Source organism: Homalodisca vitripennis, chromosome 5 (genome assembly GCF_021130785.1).
Source record: "Homalodisca vitripennis isolate AUS2020 chromosome 5, UT_GWSS_2.1, whole genome shotgun sequence".
Classification (NCBI taxonomy): domain Eukaryota; kingdom Metazoa; phylum Arthropoda; class Insecta; order Hemiptera; family Cicadellidae; genus Homalodisca; species Homalodisca vitripennis.
In genome coordinates this window covers 105,470,801-105,494,091 of record NC_060211.1, presented here as the reverse complement: position 1 = coordinate 105,494,091, position 23,291 = coordinate 105,470,801, and the positions used below count along the sequence as shown (strand labels likewise).

Sequence of the window (23,291 nt, the reverse complement as noted above, 5' to 3'; positions counted from 1 at the left end):
AAGATTGATTATATCTCCCGATAAGTTTTAAACAATGGAATCGTTGTATTGGCAAGGGAATTGCATTACGCAATAACAAGTCCAAGCGCAATAAGCAGAACGACGAATCAGTTAGCGCTTGAAGTAATATTACTTCTCAATAATAATGCTTTCGTAGAAATAAAACAACAAAACAAATTGTATTTGTATGAGAAGTCATAGCATTGTCATAACATGAACAATTTCACTTTGATCAACTAATGATAAAACGTTACATTTCTACTAGTTAAATATTTAGGGCCGTTTCCACAAATTTGCCGTTTGCTGTGCGAAGCTAGTTGTTTTCTCAGGTTCGTTTTTTATGAATTTGAAATGCAATTTTATGTCGGAGCCATCAATAATTAAAGTTTATTAGAACACACCTATTGTTTTCTTTTAAGATATAGTTATTAACTATTCATGATAAAAAGTAATAAATTATACGTTTCATATGGTCGGTTTATTAGTCTACCACCAGTTATAGGCAAATCAATTAATTTTTATTAATAGGGAAACAATACAGCTCCAAATGTACTTCGCGTATGCACCTGCATTATACATTTGATCTGTAAAGGTATTATTCTTTGAGGTAATAAATCATACTGTAGTTATTGCATTAAACGTAATGAACATCGTCATTCAATACAAAATTGTGTTCTGAAAATGAAAAAAAAAAACACACACACAAGTTTTAAAGTAAGTTTAAAGTAAGTTACTACCTTTTATGAATAAACCTTTTTAATTCATACCGAAGATAGCCTAGTAACTAATTTACTAGTAAGTCTACATTTATGTAAATCTTAAATGCAATTTTGTTTTCATATAATATAAAGTACAGTACTTTCATATTAATTTTTTGAAATTTAAATATACAAGAATTGCGATTAAATAAAATTGGGAGGGGGGAAATTAATAGTAATGGAAACTAAACTACTGTGTGTACTGCTGGTTAAATTTGTTGCTCTCAAAGTTATAACTATTCAGATTATTGCTTATGAAATAAGAGATCATCAATCTCTAGCTGATGGCTAACACATCACTATGTATCACTTGACCTTATTTCATGGTTCATTAATGAGCGAAAACACACTAACGCAAAACAGTGACTCCAGAAGGCATTTGCTTTTTAATATTTAATGATATAACGAGTCTTTGCTTCCTCTGTGTTAAAGAACTCAAAATCCGTGTGTTTAACTTGGAAAACAGGTTTATACACAAAGATGCATGGAAATATTATATTTGACTATTTTCACATCATATTCACCATAGGCGATCCCAAACACTTGTGTATGCATTGTTGTAAGTATCAATGAACGAGTTTACTAATTTTCAGAAAACTACTCATTTTCTTAAATCATTTTTGTTTATTTTATATCTTCTAAGTGGTTCTCTCTTATGCCTTGCCTGTGATATTTTACTCAGCCGTACCGAACTTCTTTGAGAGCAAACGGTCCAACCCATTGTAAATTTTTACCTACCCGAGAATCGAACCAATGACCTCTTGGTTAGAGAGCAAGTTATCAATTTTGCAAAGAATAACATGGTTGAACTGTAAGAAATACATACGAATGAATTTCCAAATCATCCGAACAGAGAGGCTTTGAGAAGAACATCTTTCTTATAACACCGTTGAGAGCCATTTAGCTTATAAAACGTATAACCAATATCGAAATGTTTTACCTCTGAGAAGCAGGGTTACAGAACGTGACATAGACACCAGACCGAGGACTACGGTCTTATATATTACAATGCTTCCAACTCTAGTTGTGCAATTATTTTGTCCATCTTATCATAAATAAATATTCACACAAGGTAATAGGTTATTTATTATATACGAATACCTCAATTGTAAAGGCAATACGCCCACATCTAACATCCGATAAAGAGTAGAATCAGAGGTTCCCAAAAAGTAGTAGACTAATCTTGATCAATGTGGCTCACCTAAGTTATCAAGCGCAATAAGCGCACACAGTACTAGCTGTAATGATAGCAACAAAACTGGAGACTCGTAAATCTGTTAACTAGATCTAATTTCTTTGTTTAAATTGACGACGAATGATTGGAAAGGATTACAGGATTTTGGATAATTGCTCTGGTTGTATGTTAAAAGTAGACCTCCATGTTTCGAGAACTTGAATCCTACACTCTTGTTCATTGTGCCAAGAGTTCTACTTTGACGCGATGGCAAATGTCCGAAATCATGTTATTCTTTGGGGTCATTTGACAATCATCGGTCCACCACTTCAAAAAGATCAACAACGTAGACAAATTTCATCTATAATAATTGTGGAACCGCCTACAAGGATACGAAGATAATGGTGAGCCGCATCTTAAGAAGTCGTTTATAGCGGTAGAGGCTATTCCATTCTACACTAGAGAAACCTTATAGGACTAGGACACGTACAGCTAAGCATCATTATGGGAACTTTCATCCACTGGAATTATTATGTAACTGTAAGAGCTACCTAAGCACTATTAAAATGTTTGTTTGTATTATTAACATCAAAAAATTATTCAAGAATTACAACAAATATATTTTTAACTATATTCTTGTATTTGTGTACTTTCTGCACTTTGATTTTGTCTAACTACTTAATGTATTTTAAGATTCTGGAATATATTATTCAAGGCTATCAAATAACATGAAGTAACTTTATCACTTTTTGTTCAAGCCAAAGTAATTGATTTCAGTTTTAAAAGAGGATGATACAAAGAATTTCTTGCCAATAAACGGCAATAATCAAAATTTATTTTAAGTTTTAGATAAAAAACAGTTTATTTCGATAAACGTCCAATGCAACAAGACATTACAAAAATGTTACATTTGGATTATTGATGTAATCAATAAAAGGTACAATTATTGTCTAACACTTGGACTTTGTAACTGCAACCTGACTAAATACGTTTAACATTTAATAATAATGAAACGTGACATTACCTTCATGATAGTAGGTGCCATCTTCCCACGTTCAGTAGCCGCCTAAGCAAACAGCTCCGGTCTCCCACGATGTCACGGCAGTATTGACCCGTGCCCGTTCGAACGCACCCCGCCCCCACCCACGCACTGGTAACCACTTCCCGGTATGCGCTCTAGGGCTCGACACCCCTCCTCCATCTTCCCGTGTCCCGCATCATATATAAGATTTCATTATTGCTTATCGATGGAAACAAATGAGAATGGTTTAATTTATCTGTAAATAAATATAAGAAAAGGTAAAGCGTCTCTAGAAATGGGAGATGGGGCTTGTACACTTGATTGTACAAGAATAATATGATTCATTGTAGATTGAATACTTGTCGTACGTCATACAATATTTGGATTGTTTTTGCCAAAGAATATTTGTTACAGATATCAGGCCGAGGGAATACATGTAGGGCGAGGAAAGACGGTCAGTTGGGCCGGTGGTGTGTGTGCCGCGCCGCGGTGGAACACATGCGCGGGGAGAGCGATCGATGTGCGCCACTGCCACGGCCTGCACGATTGTAGCGCCGTTCCTCGTTCGCTGCAGTTATCAATACTTGGTTGCTGGATGATTGTTTGACACTTCACCAAATCTGGATAAATTCTCGTGCGTTTTGTGAGTGTTGTTGGAAAGTCGTCGTTGTAAATAGTTTCGAAACATGTAAGTAAACCCGAGACGTCTCATAGCAGTAGCCGTACTAGATCTTTAGAAACCTAAAAGCCTTGTAAGTCTTTTGTCAGTTGGGGGTGGTGATTTCACCCTCTTTCATTACAGACGATATGAGAAAATGGAACAATTGGAGCATATTACAGGGGATTAGATTGGAATCGACATTCTTTTATTTGAGATTACAAACTGTATATGTCGAGATATAAGGTTATCATTCTGAAACGTTATTAAAACAATGTATTAGTGTACCTTGACTTTAAACAAGAACCAACTAAATTACAGATCGATTTTATCAATGCGTGGGTGTAGGCTACCTATTCCCATTTTTGCGGTCATAAATGTAACGAAACACTTTTTTTAAGTATCATACAATAGCTTATTAAAATGGTAGTAACCTAATTCAACTTTCGTGTAAATTTGTACCATGTACATTTGAAACATATAAGCTGAAAGGAGATATAAATAGGACATTACATAAACTGAAAAAAATATTAAAGTGTTGTTAAGTATTATAGCTGAAAAAGAATAACACGGGAACAGTGCAAAATAATTAAATTAAAGAAGATAACTTTGACGCTGTTATTGTAAAGAATAAAAAGTAAAGCTAACGAAGTATAAGTAGTATAACAATATTTTAAAGAGATAAGAATGTGATATGAAGGGGTCAAATATGTTTGGTTTGAAAAAAGGTTAAGTAGAGCGAATGGTATTCTAAGTTATACGTTTAAAGTAACACACATACTACTAAAAATCAGATTATATTAAACGAAATCGTTTAAAGTCTGGCACTTTCAATTTTTTTTTTTCAAAAATATATATGATGTACTACATATACTATTGTGCTATTTAAAAATAAAATAAATTCAAAAAGGTAAAGAATTAATTTTACACTCGTAAATGCACAATGAAACTTAAAGAAACAAAAGAAGAAACTGACAAACGATAGTTAAGACCTTGGGAAGCAAAGGCAATTATAGAAGGAAACTAATTAAGTTATTTCATATTTTCGTGATTTTAGAGGGATGAATCTTTTGTGATTTGCAGATGTGTTCCAAAACTATTAATAATTACAGTATTTAGGACATCTCCATGTACCCCTCCTCATTTTGGGCGTGGAATTCGATAGGTACAGATGCTGCATTGCGAACTTAAGTCTTAACGAAGCGTAAAAATTACAAATGAACTAGGACTTTTTGACTTGAACGATTTTACGTTCATATCATTATTCCTCATTTTCAAATTTGGAATGGTTAGGTCTTAGGTAAATTTGAATATGCGGTTTTTTTTAATTCTGAGGGCGGGTGTCGTTGGACCGAATGGAATCGGAGTGGCGTAGGGAATGGGAGATTTTCTAAAAACAAATTGTAGGATTGTTTAATGTACTATTTTACATTTTATTATATATTATTTGTTTGAATAAGGGCATTCAAATACGATAAATTGTTCTGATTTGTTATTGCAATACACGTATTTATTGGTTAATAACAAAATCATTGCAATTGTTACTATTACATGTTGCAATAATTACGTCTAAAACACGCATCTTGAATGTTTTTTTTAAATATTGAGACAGTTAAATCTTAAAATCTTTCAGAACGATTTTACAACCGATTACTCCGAAAAAAAATTAAGAAGCAACCCCAGTAAAAATATTTTTAATACTACATATACACGTACGAGTATTGTGTAATCGATGTAAATCACAACTTTTAGTGTAGAGTGTACAAATTACAAGTGTACATTACGGCGCTGTTCTAACAGAAAGATATATTTAATATGTGGTAGATATCATCAAAAAATATACAACCGAAGATACATTATTCGTTTTGGACTTTTAATTTAAACGGCACAGGTAATTAATTTTATGGACGAGTGTAATTCACATGCTCAGAATATTGTAATTTCAAATTTAGAGGCTTTGTCGTCTTGGAACATTGCAAGATTTAAAAAGTTGCTATCGTATAAAAAATGTATAAATAAGTAGACTTCATTCTTTTGCTACTGTTTGGAAATAACGTTTGTAAAACTATTTACTAGCATTGTTTCGTTGTTATCTTATACTTCTTTGAATAATGTATGGTACGGAAACCACATGGAAAGTATGACGTGTAAAAAAAATTGAAACAACTCTAATTGTAAATGAGGACAGTTTATAAGCCCTTTACTGTTTAGCTCCCCAATGCCTAAAAGGAAATATTAAGCTATTTCCTTTCGAAACTTTGGGCGATTGCCAACTTGAAGCCTAAAGAGATATTACATATGTGTACTGTGAGTATAAAAGTGCTTTGAAATTTTTTTAAAAAGGTTTCACTCTTAGTATGTCTGTATAAAGATTTGGCACAAATACCCCCGCCATCCTGAAACTTGTTGATAACGAACTTATCTAAGGCATTCATAAACTGTCTAATTCGATTAGAAAATATGGACGTTATCGTTTTCACGAGCGCACTTTATATTGCATAAGCCTACTAAGTGAATCATTATGTAATAAATCACCACATGATTGGAAATCCAACAGTTAGACAATCGCTTGTCGGAATTCGTGCCATCATCATGCCGATTCTGCGGAATTAATGTCCAGTTTGGGGCGCAGCTGTCACAATGACATAGTCATGCAGGGCCGTCCTCAGCTTATGCGGGGCCCTGTCCTTAGCTGGTGAACACTTTTACTCTAGGGCTTCCCAATTTGGCAATCTTTAAACCCATTCCCACGTACTGTAATTGAAACTATATATAATTTACTTGATTATTAATTATACATCAAAACAATAATGCATAACCAAAAGTTAAGGAGAATACGTTAATCGAATTATTACTGCAATAGACTTAGAATGAAGACTTAACATACAAGTGTTAGACAGAGCTTCTTAGCCCTAACTTCACCTGATAAAATAAGACATCTTTACTTTACTTTACAATAACTGTATAGCTATATAATACATGATGTTAAACAGATAAAATCTATAATATTTTCAAATATTTAGAAAAATTAGCATAACTTCATTTTTAAAGACTTTACGGATTCATTATAAAACATAGTAAACTATTAATATTATTATCCAAGGTCCTGATAGTAATTGGGCCTAACGTAGTGGTTTCCAGAATTTACAATACTTACTACAAACTATACATACCTCTGAGCCACTCTAAACTAATTATAGCTATTACAAGCTTAGGCATACACACTAATTAATTCTGATAAACATTTATATTCCTAGATGCACCTTCACGTTCAGAGATATCCTCATTTGTAGAGCCATATTAACTTTTAGTATGCCTCACAATATACATGTAAATTAGGTTACAATCTATGCACTAGATATCCAAAGTAGTCATGCAGAAACTCCCCTCCCCCATGCGATCATTAACTGTCCTTAACTAATATTGTAACATACAATATTATGGTAGTTATTATTAAAAACCATGCATTTATGACAGTTTAACAGCATTAAGGGCAGTTTAACAGAAAAAAATGCTTGGCTCTTAGGCTCCGGCCCTTTGGTTAAGACTAACTAGAATAACTATCCTTGGTTAAAATGGTTTCATTCAAAGTCCATGATGAGTTACAGAAAACGTTAGTGGGTTCCAGCTCGGCTCCTTTTATATTACAGATCACTGAAATAACCATAAATTTTCCATAGTATGAATGTTCATGCCAAAATTGGCATAAATATGTTATAAACCATATTTCAAAGACAACCAGGATTGTAGAGTTTAAGTGCTTTAAGCCTTGGCGTTCCATCACCTTGCCTGCAAAGGTGCTCGCGAATTATTTTCGAGTAAGAATTGTTTTTATGTAGAGTTGGAATCCATTTTAATCCATTTTATCACGGGCCCACAAACCAAAGTTCATTCTTAGAAGGTACCATCTCTATGAAGGTCTTGATTTGTAATTCGATATGGGTTTCCTTTTTATTGCCCTTAAGGACTCTTGAGTATTGATCATTGGCTAATTTCTGCATCGGTAGCCACTCTTCTAGATGAGTCACGTGGATTGAGCTGAAACGTAGGCAAAATGTCCGGTACCTTATCATTACTTACAGACCTAGTGAGCTATTTCCCTTTGTTGTGATCCGGTTGTATATTTCCAGTTTCACGGATATGGCTAGCAAGTCTTTGGAAAACCTTTCGCGAATGATGTTCACGGTCCGGATAACGTCGAGAGCACAGAGCAGCAGCAGCTGTGTAATTCTGTAGACATTCATCTTACTCACTCAATCAACATCGAGAAAGCTTCTATTGGTGAATGGCATATTTGACAGACAATACACGTCTTCATGGACAGCTCAACACTGACTGACGAACTAAAATACAATCATATAAGACACAATTATCATCTCTTATATCTAATTTATCCCAAACTTGTTCCGAACTGTTCAGCATTTGTTGAAGATAAGCTTGTCAACACCGGTAGAAAGTAACTGAACGTACCAACACGTAGATTATTTAAAAATAAGTTAAAACATAGCTGACATTGCTATTTAGTTTGTTATCAAACAATCCGTCACAATTTACTTACAGATAAATCGTAATCAACGTTTAAATTTCATAGGGACTCGCAATTTAAGTATACGGTACCTCTCGATATACGAAAAGTGTTTTAAAAACAAGTGGTACGCCCTTTTAATCCCCTGTAGGAGAACACAAATGCGTATTAAATGCAACAAAACGTCATGAAAATGAGTATTTTTGTACAAATTCTGAACCATCCAAGATAAAGCCAAACTTTCGATATACCAAAATTTTAGTTTTTAAGACCGTGCTGTTTGAATGGTTTTAGATATTACCAGTTTGAAATACCCTAAATTTGGATTATAAAAGAATTGGAAATTTAAAAGTAACAACCTTAACACATTGTTTTAGAAAGCGTACTTATTTCTTTGGTAACATTGGATACAAATTTAGATTTGCTAAAGTTTTTAATGGGATAACAGTAAAAAAACTGTGAAACTGTAACAACTTTGACATTTTGGGGCACAATGTAGCACAAGAAACGAAAAGAATTCAAACTTTTTCAAATTGATCAATGAATCTTTAAAAAGAGGTACGGCTACCATTACATTTGAAAATTTTTCAAGAATGATCCCAAAAGAGCCATTTTGAGGCATTTTTATGTCATCAATTAGTAACTATTTCCCGAATTCTTTAGGGTCTAAATATGGGGATTTTCGTTAAAATGCAGAAGTCAGATTTCTCAGTTCAGCCGCTATGTACGAGGTGTGGTCGCCTCCCCGTACAGACAAAGTACCATTATACTTTACTGGTAAAAAGTATACGTGAGTACTCGCACTTGCTTAAAAACTGCCAAGTGATAGCACCTCCAATCACAAACAAACTAGAGAACACGGTAGGTGTGTAATAGCATTTATACCTGTACGTTGACGATTTTACACTTTAGTTGGTATTTAGTTGGTCACATACGATCCAAGTACATACTTAGCGCCTGCGCCCTTAAATCATGGGATATTAGGTGTTGTAGATAAATATTAATCCAGGCATAATCGTGTAGATATTGATATTAATGAGTAAATCATACTACTGCAAAGAAATAATATGTTGTACAAAATGAAATTCGAGCGTTAAATCCAGCCAGTTTCTGTTATGAAAATAGAAGAATTAAAGCAGCATACAATAAAAGGACAAAGAATTTGAGTTACTGATAAATGCACAGCAAATATACACACTATTTAAAACAAATTTTATTGGGAAGTTCGTCTAAACTAATATTGAGCCCATTCATGTTAACAGACTTCGCAAAACTGTGAAAATCTTAGGACCACTAACAAATGTGTTGGTCTTCTGTTAGTCATTTATAATAACCTTGTCACAGAAAGGTTAAAATTGTCCATATGTTGGAAGTAAATTATAAGAAGCTGAATTGTTTCATTTTAATAGTCCATTATATAATGTGTATAGTTTCCTAAAATTCTCATATTCTCCCACTTGTGCTTCCCCCTCCCTACGATGTATAAAATTAATGTCAATTTCTTTAGAAAATCAACTGTATTTCTTAAAGTAATCGAAAAGTGTGTCTCTAAAACTTTTCTTTTCATCTTGTTTGTCTAAAGTATGTTTACAAGAAGAAAACGCATTTTCATTTTGGATCGCCATAAATATTTAAATAAAGTTTCATTTAAAGAACTGCCAGTGAAATTACCTTTTTAATCGGAGTTAAAAATAATTTCCAAAAGACGTGTATTGATGGGACAACCACTCACGAAATCAACCTTCCTTCCATTTGTACCGGAAATAATGTTTCTATTTTTCTTTCTTCTACTGTCTTAACTAATCCCTTTCAATCAAAATCACCCTTTCGTCCAAGAACCCTTCTGTGTAACTAGTAAACCGTTATTTTGATAAACATTACTCTGTAAATTAAAAATGGGATAACTAAATGGGTGGGATAATACACATTCTAGGCTGAACTAGAAACAACCCAACCACCGATGAACCCAACAGGGCGACACTGCACAAGAGATAGTAGCAAAAACGGAGTGACTGATGTAGGAAAAACGGGATATTGAATAACGCTTTCGTACTAGACTAAGCGACTTTCAGAAAGAAATGTTCACCAGAAGATAGATTGGAAGTTGAGGAATAACCACAGCGTAACTCAATTATTCACGAAATGGATGCAGTAGCTTTTGGAAACATCTTTTCAATTAGAATATCGATGAATTTGAAATTGTCACCGTATGCTAGGTGACGGAACTAGCGGCCTGTTTCCGGGGAGTTACAGAGAATGCCGCAACTTTTAATACGGATTTTCCAATCTATTTTTATCTTTTGCTTTACGATTTATCTAGACTGTATTCATTCCTCATCTCGTCATTGTTTCTAGAAGGTCAATTATTCCGCTTCTTGCTTTTATCTGTTTTATCTTTGATGGGAGAAATGGTTGGGCGGGAGTAAATACGAGTAATTTGTATTTGTTTCCTTGATAACGCATTTTAAATATTACCGTAATGATAATTATTTATTTGTACAAAAAAAATACCCAAAGCATGGCAGAAACGTTTTATTTTGTCAACGACGTTACATGTTTAGCTATAATAACTGAAAAGATGTCATAGTTCAATGTTGACAGATACGTACAAATCGGTTCATGTTAATACAGTATAGTTGATTGATGATTGCTGGTCTTTGATTACTAAACAATCTTTGGGAAGATATGATGTCATATGCTAAAAACAGTTGAAGCGTTGTGATCGTGTGCTATCTGGCGGCAATCAGTGATTATAAATATATCGAAGGGAAGTATTAAGCATATTATTTTGAGTAAACTCTGACAATTACATGGTAGGAGAACGGGACTCCATATTTTGCATATCAGGCTTCACTGAGGTTGCATGTAAAATTGCAATTCTTGATATATCCTGGACAGGCATACAGACAGTCAATTATACAGAAAAATGTTAACATCTCCCCAAACAAGAAAGTATGCCAGACTACTGAGTACCAGCCTAAATAATATATATGGGCTTTAATGACCCTCAGTCAAATGCCATATATGGACATGCACCATCATAGAGGTCATTATTTCCTATGTAGAAACGAAGTTTCAGTTAACAGGTGAAATCTTTCTTGGGATATCTTGCAGATAGTTAGGCTATAAATTTGTTAGTATGTCTTATTTTAAAATGTCATATGATACTAAGTTAGTACTTAGTTTGCTTAAAAAATTAATTAATTCTGATATTTTATCCTTGCCTTCATGGTTACCCTTATGGAGTGACAACACCATTATCAAGCTTATTTCCTATATATAAGTGAAGAAGCTTCATGCAAATTTTCAAGTCTCAGTGCATTCTCAAGATATCTTATGGACAGACATGCAGAAATAAAATGTTTCTGGCCCAGCCTTTGCTAATACTCAGCCAAGAAATAATATATATTTTTAATTTAATTGTTAACTATCATAATCAAACAAGCTGATAATAATTTAGTTAGTGGATATTAAAACCAATCTGCTGATATTAGGCTTGTGTATCTGGACTGAGAATACAGTATCTGCCTGAACAACAAGTGTGTTGTTTGAAACTAAACAAAATACTAACACAATAATATTATCATAAGCACATGAGGTATAGCCCTATAGTCGGATGTATTTCAAATCAGGTCATTATTTCCTATGTAGAAATGAAGTTTCAGTCAACAGGTGAAATCTTTCTTGGGATATCTTGCAGATAGTTACGCTATAAATTTGTTAGTATGTCTTATTTTAAAATGACATATGATTGTACTTAGTTTGCTTAAAAAATTAATTAATTCTGATATTTTATCCTTGCCTTTATGGTTACCCTTATGGAGGGACAACACCATTATCAAGCTTATTTCCTATATATAAGTGAAGAATCTTAATGCAAATTTTCAAGCCTCAGTGCATTCTCAAGATATCTTATGGACAGACATGCAGAAATAAAATGTTTCTGGCCCAGCCTTTGCTAATACTCAGCGAAGAAATAATATATATTTTTAATTTAAGTGTTAACTATCATAATCAAACAAGCTGATATTAATTTAGTTAGTGGATATTAAAACCAATCTGCTGATATTAAGTTTGTGTATCTGGACTGAGAATACAGTATCTGCCTGAACAACAAAGTGTGTTGTTTGAAACTAAACAAAATACTAACACAATAATATTAACATAAGCACATGAGGTATAACCCTATAGTCGGATGTATTTCAAATCAAAAAGCTAAATTTAGATTGTAAGAGCAATATTTGGTTGATACCACATATATATATATATATATATATATATATATATATATATATATATATATATATATATATAGAGTAGTTTTATATACAAAAAACCACTGTACAAAATTCTAGAAATTCTTTAATAATATATATTCTTAAACATGAGGTATTTATTAGAAGATTAAAATGGATTACAAATCTGAACATAAGATTTAGTGGTATCCAGGGCCGTACTCAGCCTTTGTGGGCCCGGAAATGATATTCGACAGGGCCCCGTCATATCCTGCCACCGCGCAGTCCATCGACACAATCCCTTCAAATAGATGTGTGGGGAGGCCAGGCCCGGGCACTCAGGAGAGCCAGGGTCCCGGTAAAATTGTCCAAGAAACCTGTCTGAGTCCAGGTATCTATGCATTACTGGACTGAACTAGCTTTACCAAATAAGATTTCTGCTACACAAGCTCCATATGGATGCAGTCTCTTTTATTTAGTCAAAGATCTGGTATACATACATTAGAAGTATAAAATACTGTATGTTTAAATTTACAAACATATATCTTTTCTAACTTAGTTAACCTGGAACAGATTTTTATATCGTATTTTAGTACATTGTTATTGATATTACCTCAGAATTTTTATTGCATTTCTTCATTACAGATCTCTCATGTAAAACAACTAAAGATATTTTAAAGACTACGTTTTAGGTATAATTAAGGGCATGTTATATAATAGGTTGACAATGAGTATATTTTAGAAACTTTTGAAGGCTATTTTACCATGTTCACAGACTTAATACAATTTTTCAGTTGTTTCTTCTTGTTATAAAACAGTTCACTCATGGAGGGTGACAATGCGTAAGTTAATTAGAAAATTTTGGTTAAGTTGTTCATGCTAGCTTTCAGACTATTACTTCTTTGTAAGCTTTTTCATACACTCAAATATAGTAATGTGCTAATTATCATTATAATGTACACAGAAATTCTCAGCTTGAGTTAGTCTACACTCTTAAGTAGCTAAGAGGTAATAAATAGCCAAGCTTTCCGAGTTGCGATGCATTTTTAATTAGTTTTATATTTGTACATATGCATGTACAAAATGGAATAAGGCATATTTTGAAATATAAACACATCAAGTTCTGCTTGAATGAGCTGCTTTTATCATTGAATGAAACACAAATTCGCAGAACAAAAAGGACGTGTAGTCTTCACTACAGTTAAGTTATGGTTTCATGTAGACACTGTAGTCAAGTAAGGTTGGCTTCTCTCAAAAAAAGGCTGAGTTGAGGGCTATTTGTGAAGTATTTTTTTGTATGAAAAGGTAGATGCGAGGAATTAAATTTCTGCATGTGCATCATACGGTTGATATTTATATTAAAACTGCTGCTAATACCTTGATATTATATGTTTATACAAAAAGTCAATTATTCAAAGTTTTGAAATTGAATATCCTTAAGAATTCTAATAATATGTTCAGCAATGAATTTGCTTACAGGGTTATATTTAGTATGGTATTAAACAATTTAACACTCCATTTTCTTTTACTAATCAAGGTATCTGCAATATTGTTTAATTTTAACAATTATCCATTGCTTGCTCAAAGGATGACAAGATTATAGACATTTTGTGTAATAACAAAAACTGATATGTGACATTTCCAGCACTGCTCAGTTTTTAGATTTCAAACTCTAATAAAACACAAGAATAAGTATGCATTGAAGTTAACCAAACAAGAAACATGTAGAAGATGAAGTCAAACGTTTCAGTAGAAAATTTTTGTCAACTGACGATCTTGATATTGAAAGGTGCTTTAAAAAACAAATAAATCTTGTCATCCTTTCAAATAATCTGTCATCAATAATAAACATAAAAAACAGTGACTGCTATTTAAGCTTACTTTATTTATAAAGCTTCATACAAAACTAGGTTTTTTAATTTTTATTTAGTTTTTTTAATTTTGCTCCATACATTTACGCATTATCTATTTACTTGATTATGTGCTCATTCGGATGATTTATAACAACAATCTTATGATTCAAAATCTATACTTCTTCATAAAAATCTTTTGTTTCAAATCTGATTCGTTAATTTCAAATCATATTTAAGCCATAAAGGAAGAAGATTTCTGGCTTAATCCATATTCTTAGCCCACAAAAGTAACTTAATTCATCCGTTTGTTTAATTTTTGTGTTTATCATGTATAATTTACATTACAGAATGTCAAATAGAATGTTCACAATGCTTGACATTTCATCGTAACAGTAGTTGAATGTTTGTAGGGCTTTTCAGGTGTAATGTCTTCAGCTCCTCTTATAATAGAACTTTAAAATAAACAGTTACATCAAATAATAGAATAAAGCAAATTATTTTTAATAAAATGTAAATGGATACTATATTTGTTACACATAGTTTACAGAGTTGTTTACAGTTTACAGTTGTTAAATACTGTTACCGTAACTATATTTGTAACAAATTACAGTTTTTGTTTCTGCAATTTATGTCTTGGAGAAAAAGTATGTACTAGTATATAAATGTTTCATTTGAAACATTTATTTAAAGACACTTTCAATTTGACTTTTTCACTTAAAAGTTAGTAAACTTTATTAAAATGCAAATAGTCTAAATTGAACAAACAAATAAAATAAATCATGAACATTTAATTAAGAGAAATAACAAATCAAATGTAACCACAAACTAAACATATATTTATTAGATTTTACTTTCTACAAAACATAACCCACACAAAAGAATTTTTAAATTAGGCTCAATAATGGTATAGTTAATAAATATTTATAATGTAAACTGATGGATAATACAGGAATAATAAAATGTACTTTTTTGCTTTGTTTGCTCAATAATAATGTATTTATCACTAAATTCAAATGAAATCTTATGTATATAAAAGTTATACTTTTATTATTATTATTAGTGAGCAAAGACCTGAAAAATTTTCTTCACATGGTTAACAGTATTTTGGTGTTGGTTGCAATGAGGACAGTTGAGTAAGTTAATCTTAGACTTTTCTAAGAAATGGCCAAGTTCTATTCTGGGATTAATTTTAAATATAAGTCTTGTCTCTGTCCAGGGAGCCAAATATTTTAATCTTTCATAGTTCCTCAATTTAATTATAAAATAATACACATTCTATAGATATATCTCTTCACTAAAAATTATTGGTCCTAGTTAATAGTATCTCTTTATGTTTAACAAGTTTAGAGATGTGTAGGGCATTGAACTTTTTCTAAAGCAAGTAAATTATCAAGTTCCATGAAGTTTTAACTTATTTGTATGTCTTTAAACTCTATATTGTGTTTAAAGATCATCTGTAACATAAAAATACTGAATGTCTTTAATTTTGTCAGCAGATATAAAAATATTTAACATTGAAAATTTGGTTGTTTATTTAGGGTATGTATAGTCTTTTTTAGTAATCTCGCTCTGTATCTATGTGGTTCCAGCCATCAGTAAATTTGTAAACTTTTCGGACAGAAAAGAAAACTTCATAATTCTTGTATATCTTTCATGCGATGAGTGAAATCTGGTTTGTTGTTTCGCCAGTGATTGCTTTCAATGTGACTGAATCTTTATGATAATATACTAGTAAGTTAGTTGTTATCTAAAATGCTTATTATAACAAACATTTCAAAAATAAATAATAAAATTTTGAAATGTTGCATCATGTAGCATAAAATCAGTGAAGTGTTTTTTGTTTGGTTAAAGATGCAAATACTCCGTAAATTTGTTTAATACTACTGTGAATTATATATGTTTTAATTTACTTTATGAATTCAGCCAGATACTGAAATATGAACAAGCAAAATCAGCGAACTGCCAACTGTATTTGAACAGCTGACAATCATGATGCCTGACTTTGGCACATGTTGTTACATGCTCTCACATGCATTAAAACTGAGTAACCTTAATTTTCCTTCTACTTCACGAATGTCTTAAAGTAATTGATGCCTTAACTATAACTAGATGAAAATGTATAAGGGATCATGTGTATTGTGAAGTAATATTCATTTGGCCAATGATAAGTTTTTCATATGTTTTTTTCAATAAAAGCCTTAATTAAAAATATAAAATGTGTTCATTTTATATAATGCAAAATAACAAATTCAGTTATTATACACAGTAATCAAATTTCTGTGTTGTAATATATTTTAGTTATTAAAACAAAGAAGAAAAGTACTTCTATATTATGTCAGACTTTATACCTACATTACCAAGATGCATAAAACACAGTAAACCTATAAGAAGAAAATAATTAAAAATATTAGTATACTGCTTCAAAGTTTAAATATATTCAGTTATATCATTAGTCCCACAGACGGGAATTTGTAAGAGTAGATTTCTCTAAAACTTGGTCTCATTGGGTATTTGAATTTAAAAATTTAATTACTCGTTTTGTGAAAAAATCTAATTTAAATTTAATACAGTTGGTATATTTTGTGTTGCAATACACAATAGTAAAAATAATTATCCTTGACTCACCTGTACAGTATTAAAACTATCTCCATTTAAGACATTTAACACTCAATAACAGGGTATCCTATATATTTATCAGTAGAATAGTGTGGGTTAATACAAACTAATTTACCATTTAGAAATTAGAAAAGAAAATTTATAAATCACCAAAGTGTTTTTACAAACTTTTCAAAATATAAGAATGACAATTACTGCACATTTTATGTGAAGGATTTCATACTGTAACAAGAACAAAATCTTAAGTGGAATAAACAAAATTTAACTTAGTAATGCTTGTATAATACTGCAACTCTTTGCATCATTTACTGGAGCTTTTTTAAGAATGATAAGATAAACATATACATTTTGAAGTTGTTTTAATTGCAAGTTAAGAATCAGTTATGTATGTGTCAATTCAATTTGTGCTTACACACACACACACACACACACACACACACACACACACAAAATATATGTTTCACCATATGAATAATATGGGAATATGAATATCTCTGATACTTAGTTTCCCATATGTTTGTCTGTATGTGTTTTTATAAAAAAAATTATTATCTGAAAAAGTTATAAATTAAATTATACGAAATTTTGCTCAAATATTTATGATTAGAAGGTCAAACAACTGAGTACTAAACAAATCCACTGTCATTTTGTGACAGTACTATTATTGTGACCCACAACAATCAGCTGATTATAACATTGCATTGTTGAACTGTGGTCATAATATCCTTACCTACTGTAGGGTTAAGGGTTTTTCATAATATAATTAAAATGTTTATAATCTATAATAATAATAATAACTTTATTTACATAGGACTTCTGATGAATTTGCAAAAGTATTTAGATTTTATCAGAGTACGAAATAATTTTGAATTAAAAGAGCAATTTTTGCTGCTGGATAAATAAGTGATGCAATATTTCTACAGCAAGTTTTATTGCACATTAGTCCAGGAGAAATAGCAGTTAAAATGGTCAAATAAATAAATGTTTTCTTACAGCAAACTAATGGCACAATTTAGTCAAATACATCATAAATAAATAAAAAAAAACCATTCCGAACCAAAACCGTCTATTAGGGGTTATAGGAGGGTGGTTATTTTCGGGGTGAAAATGGTTTTTTGCAATTTGTGAGTAAACAATGCATCCTATTGAAAAAAGTCAAATGTAACAGTTGTTGGAAATAAAAAAATCTACAACTTATGTAGTAATCATTTTTGCTCTAACCTCAAAAATTTCCCAAAAAAATCAAAAAAACAGTTTTTTGGTTTTTAAATTTTTTTATTTTACAAAAATGGTTTGATTGAGCTGAAAGTTTTATCAAATATACTTTGTGCTATTCTAAAATTACTGTATTTTTTCATTAAGAAATATTCAGCCGTTATAATAAAATTTCACTTTAAAAAAATATTTTGATAATTTTCAATCACCATTTTGAAACATTTTTTTAAATCAAAAAAGGTTTTCTGATGGCTAACTATTTTCGTTTTTTTTGTCTATTTTGAAGAAATGAAATAAAAAATATGTAGTTTAATTGAAAAAACTGCAGAAAAATTGAAAATAAACAAAATATTGACATTTTTCATTATACATTGTATTATTTACATGGAACAATTGTTATTATTTATTTAAATTATAATTTTTTTTATATTTAAGAATTTTCGAATATTTTGAAAAAGTTTAGAAACATTTTTTGAATGTGAAAGTTGGATTACAGGTATATATAGTACAGGTATATAATAGTGTCCCTTGAAGCAAAAGGGCGGGGTCAATCCTATTCTTCTATTATACGGGTCTCAGTATGTTTCTAAAGCATTCAATAAGCAGCTGCTTTGTCGTCAGTCAAGTTATATTGGAGTAGTGTCGTGAAATAAGCCTCGTGATTAGCAATTTACAATATTTTTGTCCATATAAAAAATACAAATCGTAAGTAAAACTTTAAAAATTTTGCGAAACAAAATCTTATACAAATTATTCAATAAAAATTATTAAAAATAATACAGATCATAAAACTTTGTCTCTGTACATACAATTTTACGCATGCTATTTATCTAGTAATTTTACGTATTTTCAGTAATACTAATTTTATTGTGCTTTCTGCATTTTATAGATTCATGTAAATGGTGGAAAAGGTACCTTCCTGTATCATTTGTAAAAGCCGCGATGGAGATTTGGTGAAAATAAAAAGTCGAGGGATAGATACTCTTATTTCGTCAAGTAAACAAAGCAATGATCACAGCGGTACAAAACATTTCAGAAATTGACTGAAGCACACATTCATAATGGTTGTCGATCGGCATACAATATACCTCGATCAATTGTTACAGCTTCCAAAGAGCAAAAAAGAAAAAAAATCTATTGGGAAGAAGATTATGAAAGAAGCATGTGATTTTTGATTTTGAGCATCATTGTGTTTTTTTGTGAAGAAACTTGTAACCAAAATAGAGCAATTTCCGCGGCATGCAGAAGGTTGAGACTAAAGAAAAATTTTACCAACTTTAAAGATAAGAGATGTTTCAGAATCATTTAATAAAAGTCTGTTAGTTAGACTGAATTTTCTCAAAGAATCAGATGAAGTTAAAGCTTATTATCATAATAGGTGCATGTCATCTTTTTTATGATGGGACAAGCTCAACATCTTGTAGACATACATCGAGTGTAGATTCTAAAGATTTCATAAGTTACTGCGTGTATTACTTAAAAAAAATTCATCCGAGTGCCAATTTTTCCTTAACGAAATTAAAGAAGATTTTGATGGTGATATCCCAACATTAAATACATTTAAAAAGTGAGTGATAGTTTTGATAACGATCTTGTGTTTCCTTCAATGAAAGGAGATACAATTATTAAATTTAAAAAAAAGCAGGGAACAAATTGAGTAGAATATGGTATGAATCACGATCAGATGACGTAGAATATGAAAAAAAAAGATATTTATATTTTTAAGTTCACTGAAAAAAAAATACATAAATATTCAAAAAAAACTTTTAGAAAAGAAATAATGGTTTCTTGATTCAATTTCAATAAGAATTGTAAAACATATTGTAAAGAAATAAAAAATATATGATGAAAAAATACAAATTAAAAAAAATTTACTAAGACTTTCGAATTCTGTTTTTTGATTTATTTAAAAATTTCCACGTAATTGTTAAATATGCATGATTCATTATTATTTTGCTTAATACTTACAAATAGCACTGGTATAAAAAAAATTATAATTAAATAATAACAATTTTTCCACGTAAAATAATACAATGTATAATGAAAAATGTCAATATTTTGTTTATATTTTCAATTTTTTCTGCAGTTTTTTCAATTAAACTACATATTTTTTATTTCATTTCTTCAAATAGACAAAAAAAAACGAAAAACGAAATAATGAGCTGTCAGAGAACCTTTTTTGATTAAAAAAAATGTTTCAAAATGGTGATTGAAAATTATCAAAATATTTTTTAAAGTGAAATTTTATTATAACGGCTGAATATTTCTTAATGAAAAAATACAGTAATTTTAGAATAGCACAAAGTATATTTGATAAAACTTTCAGCTCAATCAAACCATTTTTGTAAAATAAAAAAAATTAAAAATAAAAAAAAACTGGTTTTTTGGATTTTTTTTGGGAAATTTTTGAGGTTAGGGCAAAAATGATTACTACATAAGTTGTAGACTTTTTCATTTCCAAAACAACTTTTACATTTGACTGTTTTCAATAGGATGCATTTGTCTACTTACAAATTGCAAAAAAAACCATTTTCACCCCCTAAAAACCCACCCCTCTATACCTCCCTAATAGATGATTTTTCGTTCGGAATGGTTTTTTTTTATTTATTTTATGATGTATTTGACTAAAATTGTGCCATTAGTTTTGCTGTAAGAAAACATTTATTTTTTCAATCAGGTAATAACGACTGGGACTACATCTTGAGCCATGTGAGTAGATTGTCCATATAGACCCCAAATATCCAAATTTGATTTTTTAGGTTTTTTTTATGAAAAAAAAAACTTAAGGATGATGACAAATGTAACATTATAATCACCCATTCAGAGCAGCTAAATTAAAACAACTGATTGTTGTGGCTCATAAACAATGCTCATATAAAAAAAAAAAACTGATTTTCCTAAACTTTGTATCGTTGGATTTGTAATTAAAAATGTTCTAACTACAATTAAACAACTGTGACTTTTTTAATAATATGTTTTTAAGATATTTACCCTTAAAGAATTTAGGAAGCCACCATTTTGAAAATAAAGATTCTAAAAATTTAAACTTTTTCTGTAACTAGGCCTTTAAACTATAAAGGTATATTCAAAATGTTCAAATTATTAGAAATAGCTGTTCTCAACTTAAAAATAGTTAAGTGAAAAATCCAAACGGCGGCTATTTAGGTCATTATTGAGTTTTTAAATGTTGTTATATAATATTTTGGCTTGTCATTGGTTTAGCTTAAAATATTGGTAGAGAGTCTGGGACACCTTTTATATATACATACAGTACAAAATGTGAATCCTCGTTTCAAATAAATAAAATTAATACAAGAAATTGGATCAATTTAATAACAACTATTTAGGTTTATCAAGATCAGGTTTTCTAATCTTAGAATTTCAATATCTGTTCTGTAGAATTTCCATATAAATTTTTATTTTTAATCCTCAACATGTACAAGTTCTCTCAATCGGCAAAATTTGACTTGGCTCACCAAGAATTTTGAACTAGTCATTTATATTTTTAATTATTCATAATATATTTTTGTTCTTGAGTAGAACTTTAATATTTTAAATATATTTTCATCTGAAGTGCACATTCATTCATGTGCCCTGTATTTTAAATTAAATTTAAAAAAATGTTATATTTTAAATACAATGTAATGGCAAAAGAAATAATTATGGAACTGTAATTACCTACCTCCTAAACATGTGTTTTTGATGTTGGTGGCAAAGTATAGTGTGCTTAGTTAATATCTGAGGTAATCTGTGTTAATACTAAATTATGCATTTTCAATAAATGTGTAATTATAATACTTCATAATATTAATAAGTTTCAAAATCAATAACATTCTTTTTAACTGAGCCTAATTCTATCAACAGCTGGACAGCAAACGTTTTACTAGATGATATCTTCAAAATCAGCCCATGTCCAATATTAAGTTTTTTTATAACTGTCTTGATGAATTTTCTGTCTTAATATTGTGTACAATATTATAGAGTGCAAATTAATATCATGTAAAAGATAAAATTTTTCTACTTTCACGATTGAAAGATTCATGTGGACTTTAAACTACTGTTTATTGGTGTATATTTAAATCTGAAAAATACTAAATAGGCAATTAATATATTTATTCATAATCAATTAAAATATCAACCAACAAGTTTGTATTTTAAATCAAATTATAACCACTTAAATAAGAGATGAATGCAAAATATTTTACTTCTCGTACATGTGAGATCTCAAATCCTCGGTTGAGAAGAGAACAATGGTAGTAATCAACAGGAAGTTGTGAGTGCCTCTTTAGTAGGAGCTACTTTATGAGAGTTTCTTTCATATCCTCTCTTTATTGGTGTATTTGAAAAAAAAAATGTTGGATACACTGGAAAAGTACAGCTGGTCCATTTTTATCATACTGCTTATGCTGTTAAGGTGTTTAAAATTACAATCCTCTCACTTAGGAAACTTATGATTGTATTAGTTACACACTATGATAACTAGTAAAACCAATGATACTACACACTTTAAGAGCACAGAACACAAAATTATAATCAATATAATCAGTTTCTATACCATTATTTTTATCTATTGATTATCTGACGTCATTTTGTAATACTATAAACGTTATGAATGCGTAACAATTTAGTGGAATGAACTAGTCAATATCAAATAGAAATTATGGGAAGATTTTAGATACATCAGCATGGGTTTTCTTCTTTGTAAATATAACTATTCTCTCTGAATGAAGTAACATGTTGTAGGTCTGCTGCTGATGGAGCTGGAGGCCTGGCGCCCGCGGCAGGTGAGGATGGAATTGTCGGAGGACCTCGCACGCCTCAACAGATTGCTGCTCAGAAAAGATTACAGCAGACACAGGCACAAGTCGATGAGGTAACAATTTATGTCAATGTGTTGTTAGAATGGGGTGGTGACCATAAATAAAACAACGCTTTATGTGTTAAAAATTTTGTTTAGCTCCTAATCATAGATTACTAAAACATCATTTGCATATAATTATAAAAATCATAATTATAAAAATCAACAACCTCATACATACATGTATGTATGTATGTATGAGGTTGTTGTTTGATGGTTTTCATTTAATTGCTTCCACAAGTATGTAAAGATACCAGTGTGTGCCATAGATTTTATCTACATCTTATTGTTTGTGAAATAATTGTGTTAATTTTTTATATATTTACATTTTATCGATTAATTCACATTATTGTCAATAGTATTCATTCGCTATTTAAT

The 23,291-nt window shown here is 30.6% G+C and overlaps 2 protein-coding genes across 3 annotated transcripts in view; one reads left to right on the top strand and one right to left on the bottom strand.

The window, feature by feature from the left end:
- Positions 1-3,008, bottom strand: part of LOC124362645 (synaptobrevin-1) — a 36,735-nt gene extending 33,727 nt beyond the window's left edge. The window contains exon 1 of the mRNA XM_046817333.1: positions 2,957-3,008. The gene's annotated coding sequence lies outside the window, so the exon portion shown is untranslated. The remainder of the gene's footprint in view (positions 1-2,956) is intronic.
- A 398-nt stretch (positions 3,009-3,406) lies between these two features.
- Positions 3,407-23,291, top strand: part of LOC124362644 (vesicle-associated membrane protein 2) — a 45,162-nt gene continuing 25,277 nt past the window's right edge. Inside the window, exons 1-3 of one of the 2 annotated variants that reach the window (XM_046817329.1) lie at positions 3,407-3,641; positions 13,190-13,213; positions 22,799-22,928. In XM_046817329.1, the coding sequence (XP_046673285.1) occupies positions 13,197-13,213; positions 22,799-22,928 (147 nt within the window). In that variant the 5' untranslated portion in view covers positions 3,407-3,641; positions 13,190-13,196. The remainder of the gene's footprint in view (positions 3,642-13,189; positions 13,214-22,798; positions 22,929-23,291) is intronic. The other variant, XM_046817330.1, reaches the window with a different exon arrangement.